The sequence below is a fragment of the Salvelinus alpinus genome, chromosome 9 (assembly GCF_045679555.1).
Source record: "Salvelinus alpinus chromosome 9, SLU_Salpinus.1, whole genome shotgun sequence".
NCBI classification, from domain to species: Eukaryota; Metazoa; Chordata; class Actinopteri; order Salmoniformes; family Salmonidae; genus Salvelinus; species Salvelinus alpinus.
Window position 1 is genome coordinate 81170765 of NC_092094.1, and position 21233 is coordinate 81191997.

At 42.0% G+C, this 21233-nt stretch overlaps 1 protein-coding gene across 1 annotated transcript; it reads right to left on the minus strand.

Annotated features, from left to right (window-relative positions):
* Positions 1-6220: 6220 nt before the first annotated feature.
* On the minus strand, positions 6221-10381 carry LOC139530732 (protein L-Myc-1b-like). Its single transcript, XM_071327389.1, has 3 exons — positions 10059-10381; positions 8149-8788; positions 6221-7683 (listed from the first exon to the last, which is right to left on the minus strand). The coding sequence occupies exons 2-3, from the start codon at positions 8747-8749 to the stop codon at positions 7127-7129; spliced, it is 1158 nt and encodes a 385-aa protein (XP_071183490.1). The 5' UTR covers positions 8750-8788; positions 10059-10381; the 3' UTR covers positions 6221-7126.
* Positions 10382-21233: the final 10852 nt, after the last annotated feature.

Genomic DNA, 21233 nt, shown 5'->3' on the forward strand with positions numbered 1-21233 from the left:
AACGTCTGTAGAACTTTAAACCTATTTATGAAAAGCTGAGACTCTCACAAATACACATGTACCGTGTTTTGTTCTATGACGCTCAAAAGCTACACAAGAGTCGTTAGAAGGTAAGGGGTTCCTTTACTTAGAAGTTCCAAGGAAATCCTGGGATATAATGTCTATAACACTGTAATAAGCTTACATAATTGGCAAACCTTTTTTTTATTGACATTTGTCAATAAAACTCATGAATGCCACTGTATTTATTCCTTGTGTCACTATTTCCATTTTGCATTATTTATTTTCTATCTTATCTTTAACTCTGCATTGTTGGAAAAGGACCTGTAAGTAAAGCATGTCACTGTTAGTCTACACCTGTTGTCTATGAAGCATGAAACAAATAAAATGTGATTTGATTTGTTTATGTCAAATTGTTTTGTGTTCTACTTGTAGCCCTGGTTGTCCTGAAAATAAAATGGGAAAACACTTCACTGTGACGCTAAATATAAGGACTGGACATGCGGATAAATTAATGTCAGATAATTGAAAAGCCGATTTTTGCTGTGGTCTTGGGACTGATAGGGTTAAAGCCTAATACGTTACTGAAGTGTGTTGCAATTGTCACACCGGCTTTTCTGGCGCCAGAAGTGCTTTATATTATTTGCATTACACACAGAGGGTAGCGTGTAGAACTATATTGTATATCATATAGGATTGTCTACTTCCCCAGAAAGCTATCCTGCAGTGTAGCGTACACACACTAATCTGGCTGTTCTGAGGACGTCGGTGCTACTCTCTCTGAGCTGGGATACTTTTGACCCATTGACAAAATAGCAGACACTCAGAAAAGCTTCATACAGGTGACTCTGTTCTCCAACTGTCTCCTAACTGATCCCAGCCCACTGCCACAGCCCTGATCCTCCTATTGAGCACAATTAACCACAATTATCAAATTAACCACAATTATCCAATTAACCACACATAGCCAATTAACCACAGCCATTCAATCAGCCATTTAGCATCGCCAAGTCAGCCCTCCACTCATAGATTCCCTATTGTATTGTATGTGTGCCGCTTTGCTGAACTCTATTCTTGATCTATAAAGGCAACGTCAGCACAAGGTCCATGCGTTTGTGTACACTGGAATGAATGAGTAGATGGTGCTGACTAACAGTGTAGTGGCAGGAGAGGTGAAGGAGAACCAATCTGTAATAGTGACATATGAGGGTCACGTATTTGAGACATAGAGAATTAGAGAATAAAAGTCCAGGAGTGGAGTAATATGGTGTAATGAGGATACTTGCTTTTCACAAGATGTTGGTGGCACCTTAAATGGGGGGGGGGGGCTTGTGGTAATGACTGGAGCCGAATGAGTGGAATGGTATCAAATACATCCCATTCCTTCCATTCCGGCCATTATTATGAGCCGTCCTCACTTCCGCAGCTTCCTGGGGTGGCAATAGACAATAGAGAGTGTACTGAGGGGAGGACCTATAAATCAGGAAGAAGACAGTTCCCTGTCAGCTAGCCGACCAAATCGTAAATTCTCCTTCTGCCCCACCCTGATCAGACATACAGTGGGGAGAAGAAGTATTTGATACACTGCCAATTTTGCAGGTTTTCCTACTTACAAAGCATGTAGAGGTCTCTAATTTTATCATAGGTACACTTCAACTGTGAGAGACTAAAACAAAAATCCAGAAAATCACATTGTATGATTTTTAAGTAATTGCATGGCATAAGTATTTGATACATCAGAAAAGCAGAACTTAATATTTCGTACAGAAACCTTTGTTTGCAATTACAGAGATCATACGTTTCCTGTAGTTCTTGACCAGGTTTGCACACACTGCTGCAGGGATTTTGGCCCACTCCTCCATACAGACCTTCTCCAGATCCTTCAGGTTTCGGGGCTGTCGCTGGGCAATACGGACTTTCAGCTCCCTCCAAAGATTTTCTATTGGGTTCAGGTCTGGAGACTGGCTAGGCCACTCCAGGACCTTGAGATGCTTCTTACGGAGCCACTCCTTAGTTGCCCTGGCTGTGTGTTTTGGGTCGTTGTCATGCTGGAAGACCCAGCCACGACCCATCTTCAATGCTCTTACTGAGGGAAGGAGGTTGTTGGCCAAGATCTCGCGATACATGGCCCCATCCATCCTCCCCTCAATACGGTGCAGTCGTCCTGTCCCCTTTGCAGAAAAGCATCCCCAAAGAATGATGTTTCCACCTCCATGCTTCACAGTTGGGATGGTGTTCTTGGGGTTGTACTCATCCTTCTTCTTCCTCCAAACACGGCGAGTGGAGTTAGACCAAAAAGCTCTATTTTTGTCTCATCAGACCACATGACCTTCTCCCATTCCTCCTCTGGATCGTCCAGATGGTCATTGGCAAACTTCAGACGGGCCTGGACATGCGCTGGCTTGAGCAGGGTGACCTTGCGTGTGCTGCAGGATTTTAATCCATGACGGCGTAGTGTGTTACTAATGGTTTTCTTTGAGACTGTGGTCCCAGCTCTCTTCAGGTCATTGACCAGGTCCTGCCGTGTAGTTCTGGGCTGATCCCTCTCCTTCCTCATGATCATTGATGCCCCACGAGGTGAGATCTTGCATGGAGCCCCAGACCGAGGGTGATTGACCGTCATCTTGAACTTCTTCCATTTTCTAATAATTGCGCCAACAGTTGTTGCCTTCTCACCAAGCTGCTTGCCTATTGTCCTGTAGCCCATCCCAGCCTTGTGCAGGTCTACAATGTTATCCCTGATGTCCTTACACAGCTCTCTGTTGCAGGTGCAGGTGCAGTTAATACAGGTAATGAGTGGAGAACAGGAGGGCTTCTTAAAGAAAAACTAACAGGTCTGTGGAGAGCTGGAATTCTTACTGGTTGGTAGGTGATCAAATACTTATGTCATGCAATAAAATGCAAATTAATTACTTAAAAATCATACAATGTGATTTTCTGGATTTTTGTTTTAGATTCCGTTCTCACAGTTGAAGTATACCTATGATAAAAATGACAGGCCTCTACATGCTTTGTAAGTAGGAAAACCTGCAAAATCGGCAGTGTATCAAATACTTGTTCTCCCCACTGTACACACTGGGGTCTGACCACCACTAGAGCTCACATACACACTGGGGTCTGACCACCACTAGAGCTCACATACACACTGGGGTCTGACCACCACTAGAGCTCACATACACACTGGGGTCTGACCACCACTAGAGCTCACATACACACTGATTCAGGATACACGGGCCTCCATGACACACACATGATATGCCCAAACAGACATACAGTATCAATGCCTTCACACCAGACACACGCGAGTGAACTGACACACATGCAGTTGGTAATGATAAAAAGAGTTGGGTTGTAATGGGGATGACCGTAGAACACAGATGTGTGAGAATGAAACACATATGAGTGTTAAGAACCCACACCTCCAGAACATCTGTGTGGAAGAGATCACACATCCAGACATTTCTTAACAGTGTTTCACATGCATTTTCCCTCGTTATCGTTACTACTGTCACTGGGAAGTGCAGTACCATTTGGAAACCGATTCCAGTGACTGTTAATGAAGACAAACACACTGTGGGCTGTGTAGTTTGCATATTAGTTGCTTGATACATAACCGCAATTGCATAACCACTAAAGCAACGCACAACTGTGTTGTCAGAAACAACAGTGTGGTTTCTGTAGTAAAATATATTGCTTTCCCATAAAGTTTTGTAAGGATGATATAAGGATGAATGAGAGTATCCAACGTGTATAGACGGCACTGTTTTCACACGCTTGCAGTGCATTTCTCTGGATATACAGCCGACTGAACAGAAAACACACAGAGCAGGTTGCTCCTATCTGATCCAAGACCATGCTATCTGATCTCAGGATGCCTTGACTTGAGAACTATACACCCACATTACCACACACAACCTGCTGCTGATCACTATCACCGCAGTATCTCATAGTTTACTGTTAGATGATGACCCTTTCTTATGGTAAAGCACTATAACCTGTACAATCCAAACATGTAAGCCAGTTATTCACACACCACAGGAAGAGACACAATCTACTACTGGCATGGTCACAGATCTGTGTGTGCTTTATTCTGTGGCATGACAATTATAGTCAGGGGAGTTGGCTAAAGACTCACAACCATATGAAATAGAGAATTGCAGCAGCTCTATGCAATGCATTTCTAACTGAAGTGCTCTCAAACATTCTAACTTGTTGAGCAAGCCTTTAGAGAAAACATCCACAGCTGAATGGGGACAGAGACAGGATGCCCCTAGGGCTCGGATAGGGCTCAGTGAATGCAGGTTAACTACCAACCGTCAACAGTGGGACAAAAGGGATGTGAGGTGCGACGGTTAAGGCTGACTGGTCTATCAACTGATAATCAAATCATCTTAATTCTCTAAATTCAGACATTCACTGAGCTCCTGTTCAGACAGGTTACTGACCTCACCAATGGCAGCCTGGGGTACTTCTTTCTCAACACTATAGGGTCAATTATTGCTTCAGAATTCTTTATGTGGGCCATAGTTATAGGCTAAATCAAGAATCAAAGCAACCTGCACCAGTGCAGAAGACTGTTCCACCTCTTATGCTAACTAGATCTAGGTGATAATTGGCCTTGGATGCATAGCTAAGTGCTTCTCAAGCACACAAGAACAGTACCAGCTGTGTAGGATGGCACGCGACTGCTAGCTACACTTTATGGGTGGAAGAACAAAAGACCAGGTGCCAACTGGGTCTTCGCAAAACATAAAAAAGCTGATTGGCCTTAAAGGTCCAATGCAGCCATTTTCATCTCAATATCAAATATATTCTGGGTAACCATTAAGTACCTTACTGTGATTGTTATCAATTGAAATTGCCAAAAATAAAAAAGCTTCATAGCAAAGAGCAATTTCTCAAGCAAGAATTATGCTAGGACGGTCTGGGAGTGGAAAACTAGATGTTATTGGCAGGGAGGTTTGGAACACTCTTTCTTATTGGTCAATTAACACATTTTCCACCTGGTGATGTCATCAGGCAGGTCAAAGCTCCATCCCACCAAAACAGGCTGAAATGTCAGGCAGTCTTTTCAAACAGCTCTTACACTAAAAGGGCATTCTCATCATTTTAACAGTATTATTCCAAACTCATAGTGTAGAAATATACACTGAGTGTACAAAACATTAGGAACACCTTCCTAATATTGAGTCGCACCCCCTTTTGTCCTCAGAAACTTCAATTCTTCAGGGCATGGATCCCACAATGTGGCGAAAGCCCATGTTGATGCCAATGCTTCGCACAGTTGTGTCAAGTTGGCTGGATGTTCTTAGGGTAGCGGCCCATTAATACACACGGGAAACTATTGCGCGTGAAAACCCCAGCAGCATTGCAGTTCTTGACATTCAAACCAGGTGCACCTGGTTGGCACTTACTACCATACCCTGTTCAAAGGCACTTTGTCTTGCCCAGTCACCCTCTGAGTGGCACACACACAATCCATGTCTCAAGACTTAAAAATCCTTCTTTAGCGTATCTCCTCCCCTTCATCTACACTGATTGACATGAATTTAACAAGTGACATCAATAAGGGACCATAGATGTCACCTGGATTGTCTATGTCATGGAAAGAGGTATTCCTAATGATTTGTACACTGTGTATAGACACATAGGAAAATCTAGTTTTTGACTGCACTGGGCCTTTAAACCTACAGATCAACTGCAAACTCTCCCTCAGACTACCTGCCTAAGAGAAGTGTAGAAATTAAGACAAAAAGGAAACTAAGAAATCAGGGAGAGCTCCTTTCTTGCACCAGCTTCTCTACTTGACCATTCACAGCACCTCTCCCCTTTGCAGTCAATGTTCAAACCACTCTCCACCATGCATGCAGGGGAAGCGAGAGCAAGGGCTCTCAGTCACTACATGACTGCTTATAATAGGACGACTGAACTCAGCCCAGAGAAGCAGCTCACACACAGACCCTCTCTCCATACCCCAGGGAATGTTCTAAAGATACCGTGTGTGTGTGTAACCTAGTTGAAAGCACATCAGTTGCCCTGCATGCAGCAGCAACTGCAGAGGGGAGGATCCTCCGAGGTATCACACATTTCAAGGACACATCAATGACACACTCCCGCTAAATCTAGACCAAGCTTTTGCATGCTTCAATCTGGCAAGATCATGACAGTTAAGCATGGGACAAAGTAAAACAAATACTACCTTCAGAGTCCATACAACAAGCCTTTTGTAAAATCTTTATGCATTCATGATTTAGTCCGTGTGTCATGCTGGTTCTCTTTTAATCAGTCTTGTTTAAAAAGTCATTTTAGCTAGGAAATAACATGCTAGTGAATTTAAGCAGTGTAACAATGCTGTTGCAATATAATCTGAAAGAACCATCAAAGAAACAAAATCACAATTCTTGGAATCTGGTATCAACATGTTATGCATCTGGTCATGTGTACACAAATTAAATTCAACCCAAGAGGAATAAGCAGTAAAAAATAGCATCGCAAAGTGACATGTGTAATTATAAAGTATAGCAGTTCTACTTTTGTCATTTTAACAAAATAGAAGCTCTAAAGCCAGTTTTAGAGAATAGCAATATTCATGTCTCCTTAACAGAGCAATATGCTATTATTTACAGAACAATTTGTACATCAAAATAAATCAGTCATGAAAACAAAAAGATTAGTCCCTCCCAGTGTACACATTACAGTGTTTCATCAATAAACTTCAATCCAAGTGTGCATGGACTATTCATCACAGAAATAAACAGACAAGGCTATCAAGGAACTTAACTGACAAACAAGAGACATGACATTTGGAAGTAAGTTTCATTCTGGTTTAATCACAGCCTCACCTACCAATATCAACCAGGAACCAACACAACATGTTTCTGTCTCATCTAGTCCACTACCACCATGTCATCACTCAATGTGCAAAGAGAGAAAACATAAATAAAAACAACACCAGCCTCTCCCACCATGGGTTCACAGACTCTGAGATCCACAGTTTTAAAAGAAGTCCATCGCATAAAGTTCAGTTTATTCATTTTTTTAACTTTGCTAATAGAGAATAGTCATTGGCTTCTGAGAATGAGGCAGTTTATTTGTTAAGAGTCTGTTGCATAGTTAGTTTCTATCCTCAGGAGCGTTTAAGGTCGGCTAGCCTCCGGAGGAGTTTCTGCTGGCGGGCTTTGAGGCGTTTCCTCTCCTGAGCCTGGTGCTTCTCTCTGCTGTGCAGCTGGAGCAGGTACTCTGTGGCCTGGGTCAGGATGGCCACCTTAGGGGCCTTGGCCGACTCCACCAGGCCCGGGATCACATCCCGCAGTGCCAAGAAGCGAGAGCGAAGGTCGTTCCGCCTCTTCCGCTCCAGGAAGTTGTGGTTCTTCCGGCGGTCAGTGTCCTCAGCGTCAGAGCTCTGGGGGCTGTCTGCATAGGAAGCTGTGGGGGAGTCTGGCTGCTGGTGGTGGCTGGAGTCTGGATAGGACCGTTTACTCTGTGGTTCCTCATCATCCTCAGGGTCGCTATCAGGGGAAGGGGCTGCGTAGTTGTGCTGCTGCTGGTGCACAGACATGTGGAAACGCTTTGGGCAGGGGTCAGCTCGGACAGTGATGGTCACAGGCTTACGGCTGCCCACCAGTCGGGCTCGGCTCTGCTTGCTCTCCACAGTCACCACGTCAATCACCGCATCGTCGTCGTCTGTTACATCAAAAGAAACAACCACACATCATTGCACATGCACAGACGAATTAGCAATAGGCAATAGCAATAAGCAATAGGAAATAGTTTCATATACGGTCTGACGCCATGTACCCTATCTCCGACCCCCACCACACTTCAATTGTCATGCTTTGCACACAGATTTTGGGGTATTTCTGTCCTGGAATTGCATGTGGTGGGTTTTAAAATTAGGCACCTGGGACCAAAGCATTTGCAGCACCTGTTTACAAATATTGACTGTGGAAAAGTGACATTCCTTTGAGAGTGAGAAACAGAGGTAATGGTTTGTGCTCGAGATACGGGCTTAAGTAAAGCTGAATACTTTGACTCAGCAAAATTCTACATCCAGCCTAGTGTGAGTTTCCCTGGCTGCCTCCACTTGACGCATTGAGTGGGCAACATCTAGCAGAGGTGAATTGGTTTACTGCATGGTCAGTTTCTTACCAGAGGAATCGGAGCGAGACTCAGAGCCCGATGATGCCGGTTTCCTACAGCTGATGGTTGGGAAGGTGAGCACAGCCGCTGGGTCAACGCATTCTGTTGCCACAGTGCTGGGCAGTGGAGAGTCAGGTGGGGTCAGCGGGGTGCACTGTGCTTTGCTGGCACTCATAGTCACATTGTTCTGGGGTGCTGGTGGGGAGAGACGAGCCTGGGCTGCAGCTGACAGGCGCTCACTGACTTTCTCCAAGTGCTGACTGGCCGAGAAACTACTCCACATGCAGTCCTGGATAATAATGGAACTCATGTTCCCAAAAAGCTCTTCGGTGTCGGGTCCCTCGTACTCCTCGTCCTGGCCCAAGACCTTGGACAGCCAGCCGAACTTGTCTCCAGGGGTAAAGTACAAGGTACCACCGCTGATTGTCCTGTTAGGAGACATGGGAGGGGTGGGCAATAGTGCAAACTTTTTCCATATGTCCTCACTTGGTGCGGTTGACTTGTAGAAATCCTCCTCTTTGTCAAGGTCATCTAAGAAATAGTGCTGATAGCAGTCGTACTCCATCTCCCAGCTGTCACAATGCGATGCTCTTGAGTTTATTCCAAGCATTGATAGTCACCGACTGATCTTTGAGAATCTTTACACGACCTGAAGAAACAATTCAGAAGTAGTGCATTAGTCCTATTCCTTAGAAAAGCAGTTTAACCCACATCTTTAATCTAGATAATCTTTGGATTCACAAGAGATCATCTTTACACAAGGATCATCAATTTCCCTTCCAAGACTGCCTTTATACATGGCTTTGCAATCATCAATAGGTGCTTAAACATTCCAACAGTGCATTCTAATCCATAGGCAAAACTACTACGGGGAAAGGGGGCATGCAATATTCAGAACCGGTCGATTTGTCCCCGTCCAATAAATTATTTTAAAATGGTTTTTAATCATTAAAATGACCTGGTATGGCGGATAGGTTAAAAATCTGCCGATGTGCTCTTGAGCAAGGCACTTAACCCCAAATGCTACTGTAAATCGCTCTGGATAAGAGCATCTGCTAAATGACTCTAATGTAAAAGTAACTGTCTAGTGTTTCCAGATTCCTATGAAATATGACATATAACTATGTTAAAAGCAGCTGTTTTGTGTTGTAATGGTGTGGGCGTATACAGGTCATAAAATATTCATACTAGTCCTCCTCAATGAGGAAATAGCAAGCATGTTTGAAATGGTCTGTTTGAGATACAAGTTTGTGTGGGGGTTTTTCTTCCAATTTATGCTTTGGCCACGAGTATAGAATGGACAACATTATTTGGATATGTGTTAACAGAATACGAACTGAGATTCACTGAACAGTTACTTTAAAACGGAAACATGGGGGTTGTTGTTGAGGGGCCTTCCACTTAAGATAGGCGCAATAAATAATGTCAAACGCTGGGACCCAATCTACTGTTCACGATCTCCATCACAATTTCACCCATGTTCTAATCTTAGCCTGGTGCCGTCTACAAATGGGACTAAATTAATAATTGATTTCATCTTGTGGGTGCTTTGCAATGATAGACTGTCCAGGCATGGCAAGGTTATTAGCTACGTAGTTTTATGCACCGGTTTAACCTTCGACAATGCAAGCAATTGAGAAAAAATATATATAATTTTGTTAACTTCCTTACAGGTAATTGCATAATTGGCCATTGAGCATAGACGTCAAATGTTCTGTAGATGCGCTGCCGGGTGACACATTAATTGCTGAAAGCGCCGTCTCCGGCAGCCGTGCATTAAGACAAGACAAAACAAAGTAGCCTAGGCTACTTCACTAAAGTCGGCTATATTCGCATTGTGTGGATGTTTCTTAGAGAAATAAAGTTCCATATTCTCTTCATTAGGCTAGGTAACTAGATTAGTTATCTAAAACACTCACCGGTTTATTTAGGATCCCAATCCGCAATTTCCGGCATGGGAGTCTACTTCGTATCAGTTGGTATGCTAGCTAGTAGTTGGAACTCCTCATCAGAGAAAATAAGTAAAACCGTAAAAGAGGTTACTCCCAACGAAATGTATGAAAACAAAGTTGAAGTTCGGCATTTCTTTCAGCAGGGTAGTGTAGAAAAAGTAGTGCAATTGATTCCGCCTACAGTCTGGTAAATATAAGCCACACAGACCGTTTTTTGCGCCAGTGTGAAGATGATAAAGTAGGGAGTAAATATCTGCAGCGCCTTATCCGAGTAAACCCCGAGGTTCATTAGCATACACGGGCACGCCCAGTTAAAGCTACACGCAAAGCCACTACAATTGATAGGTCTTTTAGAGATGCAAATCCATATGAATTGCATTTTCTGTGGTTTTGAGTATATGTAACCTATATTGACGTATCCATAGAACAATTAGAGAGTGGATGAGAAGATGCCTGCTTGTCGATCATGTAAATTATATTTAGGCTATACTGTACTGCAATGGTCATTAACTTGCTTTTGAAAAACATAAACATTTTCTTTGCATCCATAATTTAACCCTTTGAGTCATTGATGTGTTCTAAATCATATTGCAGAACAGCTTGGTTCAGTCCCAGATGGAGAGTTCTGAGTGAAGGGCGTGTGTCTTTGCAGGGCAGATGTCCCCGTATGCCTCTTGCTTTAGTGATGCATATAATCTCTATGATCAATAACCAATATTGGTTATCCAGCAGTGAGGATGGGCATGTGCTAACCCTGATGCAAAACGTTGGTTACTTGGTCCTGCCCTCCACATCCCATCTGTCTTTGCAGGGCAGATGTCCCCGTATGCCTCTTGCTTTAGTGATGCATATAATCTCTATGATCAATAACCAATATTGGTTATCCAGCAGTGAGGATGGGCATGTGCTAACCCTGATGCAAAACGTTGGTTACTTGGTCCTGCCCTCCACATCCCATCTGCCAGTGTGACACCAACCATCTACACCCTGCAGAGGCACAGAGAAGTTTTTGGTATAGTATAGAAGTGAAAAACCCACACTCACTGGAAGTCTTTACTTTAATTATTGATTTAATCTGATGAACAAAATGGTTGAATTTAAAAAAATAATTTTCTTAAAAAAGCATAACCTATCAATATACAGTATGCCAGATAAAGGGGGCGTTCCGCTGATTGCCCAAAAATGGGTAGAAAAGTGATAAGCAAGCTTTTAATGTTGTGTTGATCACTCATTTTGCATTCTAAAAGACAAGTACCAGAGAACATTGGGCAGATCCATCACTTCACTGAATAGTTATGCACTATATGCAAGGACAATCCCTCTATTTGCAACACATTCACACCGTGGAGAATGTAAATGAGGGGGAATTGCAAATTAGTTCAGCTGACATGTCATCTCTTTGTGACTTGAGACTGTTAAAAAGTGGGTCCTTGAGACTAGAGAATGCACAGGAGTTTAGGAATACAAAAGAACCAAGCAGAACACAACTAAAAACAACAGAAAGATACAACGAATGTTTAGAGTGGGGAGGTGAATTGTCTTTGAGTGTAATTAAAGTCAGTTTTCCTCTTTTCACCTTGAATTACTTTTTTTCTGTGTCGAAAGACTCAGTTCGTTTTATTGACACTGGTGCTGGCTCCACCAAGTCCTCACGCATTGGGCAAGTGAGACATATTGTTATGCTTTTATTGTTGATCTCTGGTAATGTGCGACCAACCCCTGGGCCGGTAGATACCAAGCAATCTCTACCGACTTCCTATGATTTTAAAAACAGAGCAGGTTTTGGCCTCTTGCATGTTAATGTCAGAAGTCTATTTCCAAAAATAGACATGATTAGAATATGGGCCAAAACGACAAATGGAGACGGAATAGTTTTATCGGAAACTTGGCTAAAGAAATCTGTGTCAAATAACTCGATTTCTATTGATGGGTACACGGTTTTTAGAACGGATCGGATGAGTAAAGGAGGAGGGGTTGCAATTTATGTGAAATCCGAGTTTAACACCTCTGAAATTCTCTCGATTACCAAAGCCAAACATTTTGAATTGCTTGCGGTTAAAGTGAACGTATATAAGGACTCCCACATCACTGTAGTCGGCTGCTACAGACCGCCCTCGGCTTCGGGAGACGCGCTTAACTCTCTTTAGGATGTCCTGCACAAGCTACATAACTCCGAATTCATTATTTTAGGAGATGTGAACTGGGACATGCTTACATCTGCATCGGACTCTTTTAAAGAACTGTGTGACTCTGAATCTCGCTCGATTAATTAATGCGCCTACAAGACCGAATCGCAGAGCACCTAACAAATCAACGCTATTGGACATTATTCTTACGAATACCCCTCACATATACACATCGACTGGGATATTCTGTAATGATGTCAGTGTGTGCTGTGCTGTGTTTGAAATACAAAAATGACCAAAGCCAAACCCCCATAATATTGACAGAGTAAGTCTGATTCCCGATGTTGACACTGCCTGGGACTATTTTTATATGACATTTGTGCCGATTTGTGATAAGCCTGCCCCTGTGAAGAAATATAGAATCAGTGGAAGGGACAATCCCTGGTTTCCAGATAACTTGGCAGAATTAATTAGAAAGAGAAATGTCTCTTGGGCTCAAGCTAGACATGCAAATTCTCCTGTTGACTGGGCCTCCTTCAGAGCGCTAAGAAACAAATGCACAGGATTGATCAGGAAGTCCAAATCAGATTACTATTTAAATGCAGTCACAGAGAACCTTAACAACCCTCCAAGTTCTGGAAGCTAATCCAATCAGTGTCAGGTTCTATTGTATCCTCTGGCCTTCCTGACCATTTAATGATGGATTCTAATGAAGTGAAGGATAAAGCCGATAGTGTAGGGTTTTTTAACACGCACTTCATATCTGCTGGTTCAGTTTTTGATAATGGTGGGGCCCAGACCTCTAATGTAAGCTCTGTTACAGTCAACTATGATATAGGCCCTTATGTGAACCATTCTAACTTTGAGCCTGTTTCTTATGCTGAGGTCTATAAAGCACTAAAGGCCATAGACACTAAAAAGTCTGCAGGTCCAGACAACCTGGATCTCTACCTCTTAAAGATAGCAGCCGGTATTATCACTGAACCTGTGGCTCACATTTTCAACTTGAGTCTCTTGACCAATTCCATACCCAGCTATTGGAAATCAGCTTATGTCCTCCCACTACTGAAGGGTGGAGATCCCTCAGATGCTAATAACTATCGTCCTATCTCTAAACTCCCTATCCTGGCCAAAGTCTATGAATCCCTAGTGAACTCACAGTTAAAAAACGTGTTAATTGAAAAGAACATACTGAGCGTGGTTCAGTCTGGCTTTAGATCAGGGGCACAGCACCACAACTGCAGCCATGGCAGTGGCAAACAACATCATTAATGCACTTGATAAAAAGCCACATTGTGCTGCTCTGTTTGTGGATTTATCAAAGGCCTTTGATTCAGCTAACCATGAAATGTTGCTAGCTAGACTCAGAAACATTGGTCTCAGTGAAGGGGCAGTAAATTGGTTTAGGAACTATCTTTCTGACAGAACACAATATGTATATACTGACAATCACAAGTCTAGCTTTCTTGAGATGAATAGAGGTGTGCTCCCGGGTTCCATTTTAGCTCCTGTGTTGTTCTCAATTTTTATTAATGATTTGGGAAATGGGATGCAACCAGCAAAGTTACATCTATATGCAGATGATACAGTCATATATTCATGTGCTCCTCTGGTTCAGGCTGTTGAAGAGCTCAAGACTGCTTTTCAGTCACTGCAGGCCTCCCTTTATGGTCTCAAACTGGTCTTGAATGTACAAAAAACTAAATTCATGACCTTTACCAGCGCTAGAACTCTGTCAGAGAACGTTAGCATTGTCACATCTGGTGGCTTATCCATTGAAAAAGTGTCATCCTACAAATACCTAGGTATTTGGTTGGATGACAAGTTGTTCTTTAAAGTTCATGTGGATAATCTTGTGACAAAGTTTGAAATTGGGTTTTTATTTTCATAATAAGGCTTGCTTACCGCTTATGGCTAGAAAGAAGCTTGTTCAGGCCACTTTTCTCTCTGTAATTGATTATGGTGACTTGTTGTATATGCATGCAACCTCCATCTTACAGAGACTGGACTCTGTTTATCATGCATCTTTGCACATTATTACAAATGCCAAGTTCCTCACCCACCATTACACCTTGTACCAAATGATAGGTTGGACCTCACTTTATATGCACAGAAAGATACATGTGTATGTGTTCATCTACCAAGCCCTTTTGGGTAAACTCCCTCTTTACCTCTGTAGTCTGGTCTCCTTCACCACAAGCAGTTACCATACCCGGTCTGGTAGGTGGTTGCTACTTAAAGTCCCCAGGACATTCACAGTATTAGGCAACACTGCCTTCTCTTCTTGTGCACCAGACGCATGGAATAATCTACAATCCATGCTTCATCTAGATATGTTAGTGCCACTGAATGAATTTAAAATATTGATGGGAGACTTTGTTACAGAGGAGTGTAAATGCTTTTTTAAGTCTGGATCATGTTGTTGTATTCTATTGTTGTATGTTTTAATTATGTAATGTATTTATTGTTGCTGCCTTCTTGGCCAGGTCTCCCTTGAAAAGGAGACTCTGGATCTCAATGGGCTTTTCCTGGTTAAATAAAGGTTAAATAACAAATAAAATCTGTTTGAATTTCAGATTGAGATGCTCCTTACCACAGCAAAGAGATGATGGAAAGACGCAATACGTTGCCTCAAGATAACACTTCCGCCATGAATAATTAGGGGTTTTCTCATTTAGAAGTGAATGTTTAACACCTTCTGAAACATAATAATTTTTTGAAGGGATTATAAAGCCTTTTAAATCTTCTGGTAAAATAAGATGCAATGGCAGATGACTACTCTGTGAGCTTCTGTGACTTTGGTAGTAACAGACTGACCTGGTTCATCTAGCTATATTGGCACAATTAAAACACAACATTGATGAAGTAGAAAGACAAACAAATTGAATTTCAAACTGTGAGGTTGCCAGTCTGGTCTGGAGTGCAGTCAGTGAAGGGGAAATAAATGGTGAGTCGGACTCTAGCCTGTCACAGAGTTTGAGGTAAAGGTCACCAACGTCTGCTGAGGAGACAAGACAAGGTCACCATCATAGAATACTGTCCCCTTCACTCCTCCACCCCTACTCATCATATTGATCAGAGCGGACCTTGGCGTACTCCATCTTCTCCCTAATTTGATTTGATTTGAATAATTATATATCATTGTATTAGAGGGAGACCCCCACGGGCCCTGTCCGTATAGGACAAAGTAATGACATTGATTAGTGATGGACATCTGTTGTAACAGACAAGCCTTAGGTCAAACACACTTCTACCATGTGGTGTCACCACCCCAAGCCAGAGGGAACGACGTCCCAGGCGGGATCCTCAGGTCACAACACAGTGTGACTTCTGTCCACTCCTGCTGTCCAAATTAAAACCATGGGACCCTGAGTTTTTTCTATCAGGTCATGTGGTCCAGAAAAGTCCTGGCCCTACCTATGATATAGTCAGTCTTAGTCAGCTTGTGTCCCTGAATGTATCATAAGAGTTGGGTTGATGAATATGGGCTTGTGAATAAAGATGGGAGTTGTTATTTTTGTGTGTGGGAATTTCAACTTGAGTGATATAAAATGCATTAAAATCAGGCATGTAGTGAGGTGGCGACGGTAATCAAACAGCTCAGAAGGGACAGTTATGAAATTTACATGTAGAACTGATTGTGTGGACTAGCTCATCTCTTCTGCACTGCAGCCAGGACCTCAGTCTCACAGACCCCACTCAGACTCATCACACTGTGAATAGAGGACCACCCTCCAATCTGCTACTTCTGGAGAAATTCATCCCAACCACTAAGAACAAAAGCCTTTCGGATCAATACAGTTCCAATAGGAGGCTTTACTCCTCCTCTTTCTCCTCTTCTTTCATAAGGAATGAAAACTTTTAGTCTTTCCTCAGCAAGATTATTGTTTCCGTAACAACGCTTAACACTAACAATAGCCTCACGGGGGGAGCTCCCCAAGTCAGCTTCACTTCAAGTGGCTCCCATTGGCCCGTATTGTCAGAGTAGCATATGTGTGTGAAGAGGAGGAAGACACGGGGAGGGGGTGGGGGAGGGGACTCACTTTTGGAGAGAAGTCAAGCAGGGCACACTTGACACCTACACTCAGCCACCCATAAAAAGATGGAGGGCACAGTGACATTAGAAGGCACTTCTGGAATTCAGGGCTTCTCAAAACATCCCTGCAAGTGTCCCTTTGTCCAGTAACCTTCCATTCCCCACAACCCCTTTAGACCCTGACCCCTGAAGTTCTCCTCCCAATCTAATATATACCATCTAAAAAAGTGAAAGGTGTCTCTGCTTAGAGAAAGCCTTAAGCAGAGTAAAAATAATAAAACCTCACAGAAAACGGCTATTGCTCCCAAGGGAAGTATTGCACCATATTCTGCCAAACCTTCTCAGTACAGTATGATCATGACTAGCATGGTGCAACCATCTCTAGCATGGTATAATAAGGGTATGAATATAATGAATACTAAAATCTTGAGAATTTGATTGGAATCATCTGTTTGGATTGATAGATATACAACATAGTCTTTTATCTTTCTTTCTAAACTGATAACTCTTATCTGATCCTTGAGTTGTGTAAGTAGAGCACTACACTGATTACTCATAGAGTACTGCGCAAAAACACAAACATCAGTTTACATTTCCACTAGCATAAAAAAAGAGCTGAATGCAGTGGTCATTCCAAAGTGTCTATAAAACAATTAGAAAAGTACCTTTGGAAAATATTGAACATTAGAGAGAGATTTTTAATTGAAGTCTCAGTCAGTCAGAAGTCATTGTTTCCAACCGACACCAAGTGATATGGTGCATGTTTTTACAGTAACACACATCATAGAAAAAAGTGTCACAAAGAAAAAGGTAGATGTATAAAGGAGACTGACTGAGAGTACATCAGTATAGATGTCTTCAACTTGGTGTCTGCATTGACTGAGTTTGACTGACATCTGGTGTTGATTATTGGTAAACACTTACTCAAGTAGGAAGAGAAAAAGACAGGCATAGCATCCATTCACATAGATTCGTGTACGTTTTTATTTCTCCATTATTTTCTCAGACATCGGTATATTGGATTGTGTGAAGTAAAACTGAAATGACTGCATAACTAACTGTCCAAGAGATGGCGACATTAAGCAATTTTCTTCACTGAGACTGGGAGAGTACGATCAGTGGGTACAATCGCCCCAGGCAATGTTTTTGTCTTAGGCCTATACTATATGTTAATTTGCATTAAAACCGACATACAGGTTAATAAGTAGCTTTGAACTCAGGATGCTACATTCATACAGTGTGTGACATTGACCTCATTTTCACAAACTAAGTCACAATACAACTTCATACTGTATTTTTTGCCTTATGTTGACAAACATAATGTTGCTTGTCAACACAAAGCCTATGATTTTGGAGCTCAACTAACACATGCATACATGCTACTTCCTCCTCTTGTGATCATGTTATACTAGGAAACTCAAGCCATATGGAAAATGTGTGAGTGAGTGAGTGAGTGAGTGAGCATTTTACATTTACTGTACTTTTTGCCTCATTTGTTGATAATGAAATCTGAAAATATTCAGTAACATGATAAAACTATTCCTGCTAGATGTGGGGTATGTGCAACATAAGTCAAAACAATTACAAGGGTTTGAGTGAGAGGACAAACTGGTGTCTCCAAGTGTCCACACACCTCTCTAAAGTGTGCACACTGCACAGTTCCTAAGCAATTTCAATGTACTTTTATGACTCAAGAAGAGTCTTCAACTATAAGTTTATTTTTATTTTTATCTCTCCTAGATGTGCTGTTGAGGAACTAGAGCAAGCACACTTGCATCCCCAACCCTGCAGCCCCGACATCACAAAATTACTGTTGTTGTTTACGCAATCCAAAAACGTTCCATCGCAATCTGGGTCATGATTTGTAAGCTTGTTCTATTGCCAACATGACTAACTAAGTAATAAAATACGATCTTACAGTGTTAGGCTTTCACAAGGCAATTCAGAGAAAAATATAGTAATTTTGGTGGGCATAAAAAAGAGTCATGAGCGCATTCAAGATAGGCAGACACTGTTTCTCCAATAGAAATCCCCGATCACACATGTAGGTGATGTCAGGGTGATGTTGGCTAGCTACAGATGTAGGATCTTAATCTTAGCCAGTTTGCTGAAAAATAATCCTGCAGCAACAGGAAATGTGAAATATTATGTGGTTTATAATTCATTTACTTTTTTGTAGGGGTTGATACATTTTTCATTAGGGCAAATCAAGTCAGACATTTCACAGTGGAAATGACAAACTTTTGAAGCCTTTTTAAAACTCAAATACATTACAAGTTTGCGTTTCAAAATTCTGAGCAACAAAAGATGTATCAAATTAAGATCCTACATCTGTAAACTCATGCGTAGAAACATCATAAGGTCTAAGGTAATCTGAACAATGTAGTGGAGCGGGTCGAGAGTTTCAAGTTCCTTGGTGTCCACATCAACAACAAACTATCATGGTCCAAACACACCAAGACAGTCGTGAAGAGGGCACGACAACACCTTTTCCTCTTCAGGAGAATGAAAAGATTTGGAATTGATCCCCATATCCACAAAAAGTTCTACTTTTGCACCATCAAGAGCATCCTGACCGGTTGCATCACCACCTGGTATGGCAACTGCTCAGCCTCCGACCGTAAGGCGCTATAGAGGGTAGTGCGTACGGCCCAGTACATCACTGGGGCCAAGCTTCCTGCCATCCAGGACCTATATACTAGGCGGTGTCAGAGGAAGGCCCAAAAAATTGTCAAAGCCTCCAGTCACCCAAGTCATAGACTGTTCTCTCTGCTACCGCACGGGAAGCGGTACCAGAGTGCCAAGTCTAGGTCCAAAAGGCTCCTTAACACCTTATTATTGTTATTTTATTATATTACTTTTATATTTCATTTTTTATATTTATTTAGTAAATATTTTCTTAACTCTATTTCTTGAACTGCATTGTTGGTTTTAATTGCACTATAACGGTGACAAACCGTCCCCACAAACTGTTAGGGCCTACATAAAGCTGTCCCAATAGCAGTCCCAACATCTTACCACCGCTACACCTGGCTATCAGCGGAGCTTTGTCTGGCAGCGAAACAGTTCATTCAGCTTCATTCAGCCTCATTTACTGCCTTTTAAAAAAACATAGCTGATATGGCTGACTTGCTTAAACAAATGTGGTTTCTAATTGAGATGGACAAACTATGGCATAAGAGGACGACAAGCAGATAAGAGGCAATCCGTAATTTCGATGAAGACATTAATGAGCGGGCTAGGACAGACGTAGTCTATAAACTATTTGTTTAGCACTTTTGAAATGTACAGTAACATAATTCAGAATATGTGCATTTCTTACAGTGTTCTCCCTGTACACCAAGTCAGAACTGTAGGATAAATAAAGGGGGCATATAAGCAGTCAATGAAAGTTCTTACAATATTCAATGATTACATTTCTCTAAAACAGGTTATAGGCTACATGTGCACCACCAAGTCAGAACAGTAGGGGAAATTAAGAGGGGTAAATACACCAAATTATTAGGGTGAGGCACATAGGCTACTAACATCTTACTACACAGTATACACTTAGTTTTACTTTCTTAGCTACTGTATACATATCTCCCTGGCATATTACATCATTAATGCAGCAGCATACAATATATTTATGGACTCACCTTGTTGTGCTGTGCTCACTTGAACAGGAAGATGGCGCGGCAGTCCATCGTGGGCAAATTTTGTCATCAAAGTCTAGCATTCACTGGATTTATGGTGCTTTCAAAACAACTGGAACTCGTAAAAAAACAGGGTCGAATCATGACGACCTCATTGATCTTCAGGTCGTAGCTCTAGAAAGAGGCCAGATTTACAATTCCGAGTTGGATGACCATTCAAAACGTATTTTCCCAGTCGCTGTTCATTTATTTCCGACTTCCCAGTTGTCAGTGAACTCACTGAAGTCAAGTTCCGGGTTAACAGTTGTTTTGAGCAAGGCACAAATCATGCTTCATTGACAGCATGGCCAATGTTGAATGTTTATTATTGTAAACTTGAAAAAGGGCCCCTTAATCCCAGATTTGGGACCTCACAGCCACTCCACTGATTAGCAGGCTAGTGATTGCTTTGCAATGCTTGCATTTAGCCACTGTCACTGATTCCTTCCAAACCACTCATTGTTGAATTTGCGATTTCCAACTTGTTGTGTAATATTTATGTCCAATGGCCGATGAGCTCAGTGTACCCACTGAGCTATCTAAAATTTCTCTTCATTATTTATTTTCATATGACAAGGATTAAAAAGGATTTGCCAGTAGATTGTCGACTTGATTCATGATGATGACTGCTAGCTAAGATTTTGAAAGTATGATGTTGACATGATCAGTCCAATCAAAGCTACTATACATATAACGTGATTTGACGTCATTTTATCTGTGGTCAATGACCTTGAGCCTTCTTGGATGGGCACTTCTAATGTAACACTATGGCAGCACCCAAGGAGCTATAATTTTCTGTCCATACCCTTAGACTTGGCGGTGACGTAGTGTCCTCATGAGTGACAGAACACTGAGCCAATCACGGCGCAACGCTCCGTATTTTCTGCTGGCTTGCCCCACCACCACAGAAAGCACTGAGCTAGGCTGAAACACCTGCATTTTGGAGCGGCCTTACTCAAGAAAACTAAAACAAGACCATGTTTGTATACAGTCGTGGCCAAAAGTTTTGAGAATGACACAAATATTAATATCCACAAAGTTTGCTGCTTCAGTGTCTTTAGATATTTTTGTCAGATGTTACTATGGAATACTGAAGTATAATTACAAGCATTTCATAAGTGTCAAAGGCTTTATTGACAATTACATGAAGTTGATGCAAGGAGTCAATATTTGCAGTGTTGACCCTTCTTTTTCAAGACCTCTGCAATCCGCCCTGGCATGCTGTCAGTTAACTTCTGGGCCACATCCTGAATGATGGCAGCCCATTCTTGCATAATCAATGCTTGGAGTTTGTCAGAATTTGTGG

Bases quoted from the DNA above. Each gene is read 5' to 3' on its own strand.
- LOC139530732 (XM_071327389.1), bottom strand. From the start codon at position 8,749: ATGCTTGGAATAAACTCAAGAGCATCGCATTGTGACAGCTGGGAGATG. The intron at 7,684-8,148 runs GTAAGAAACTGA...TTGATGTAACAG, and splicing joins GTCTCGCTCCGATTCCTCTG to ACGACGACGATGCGGTGATT.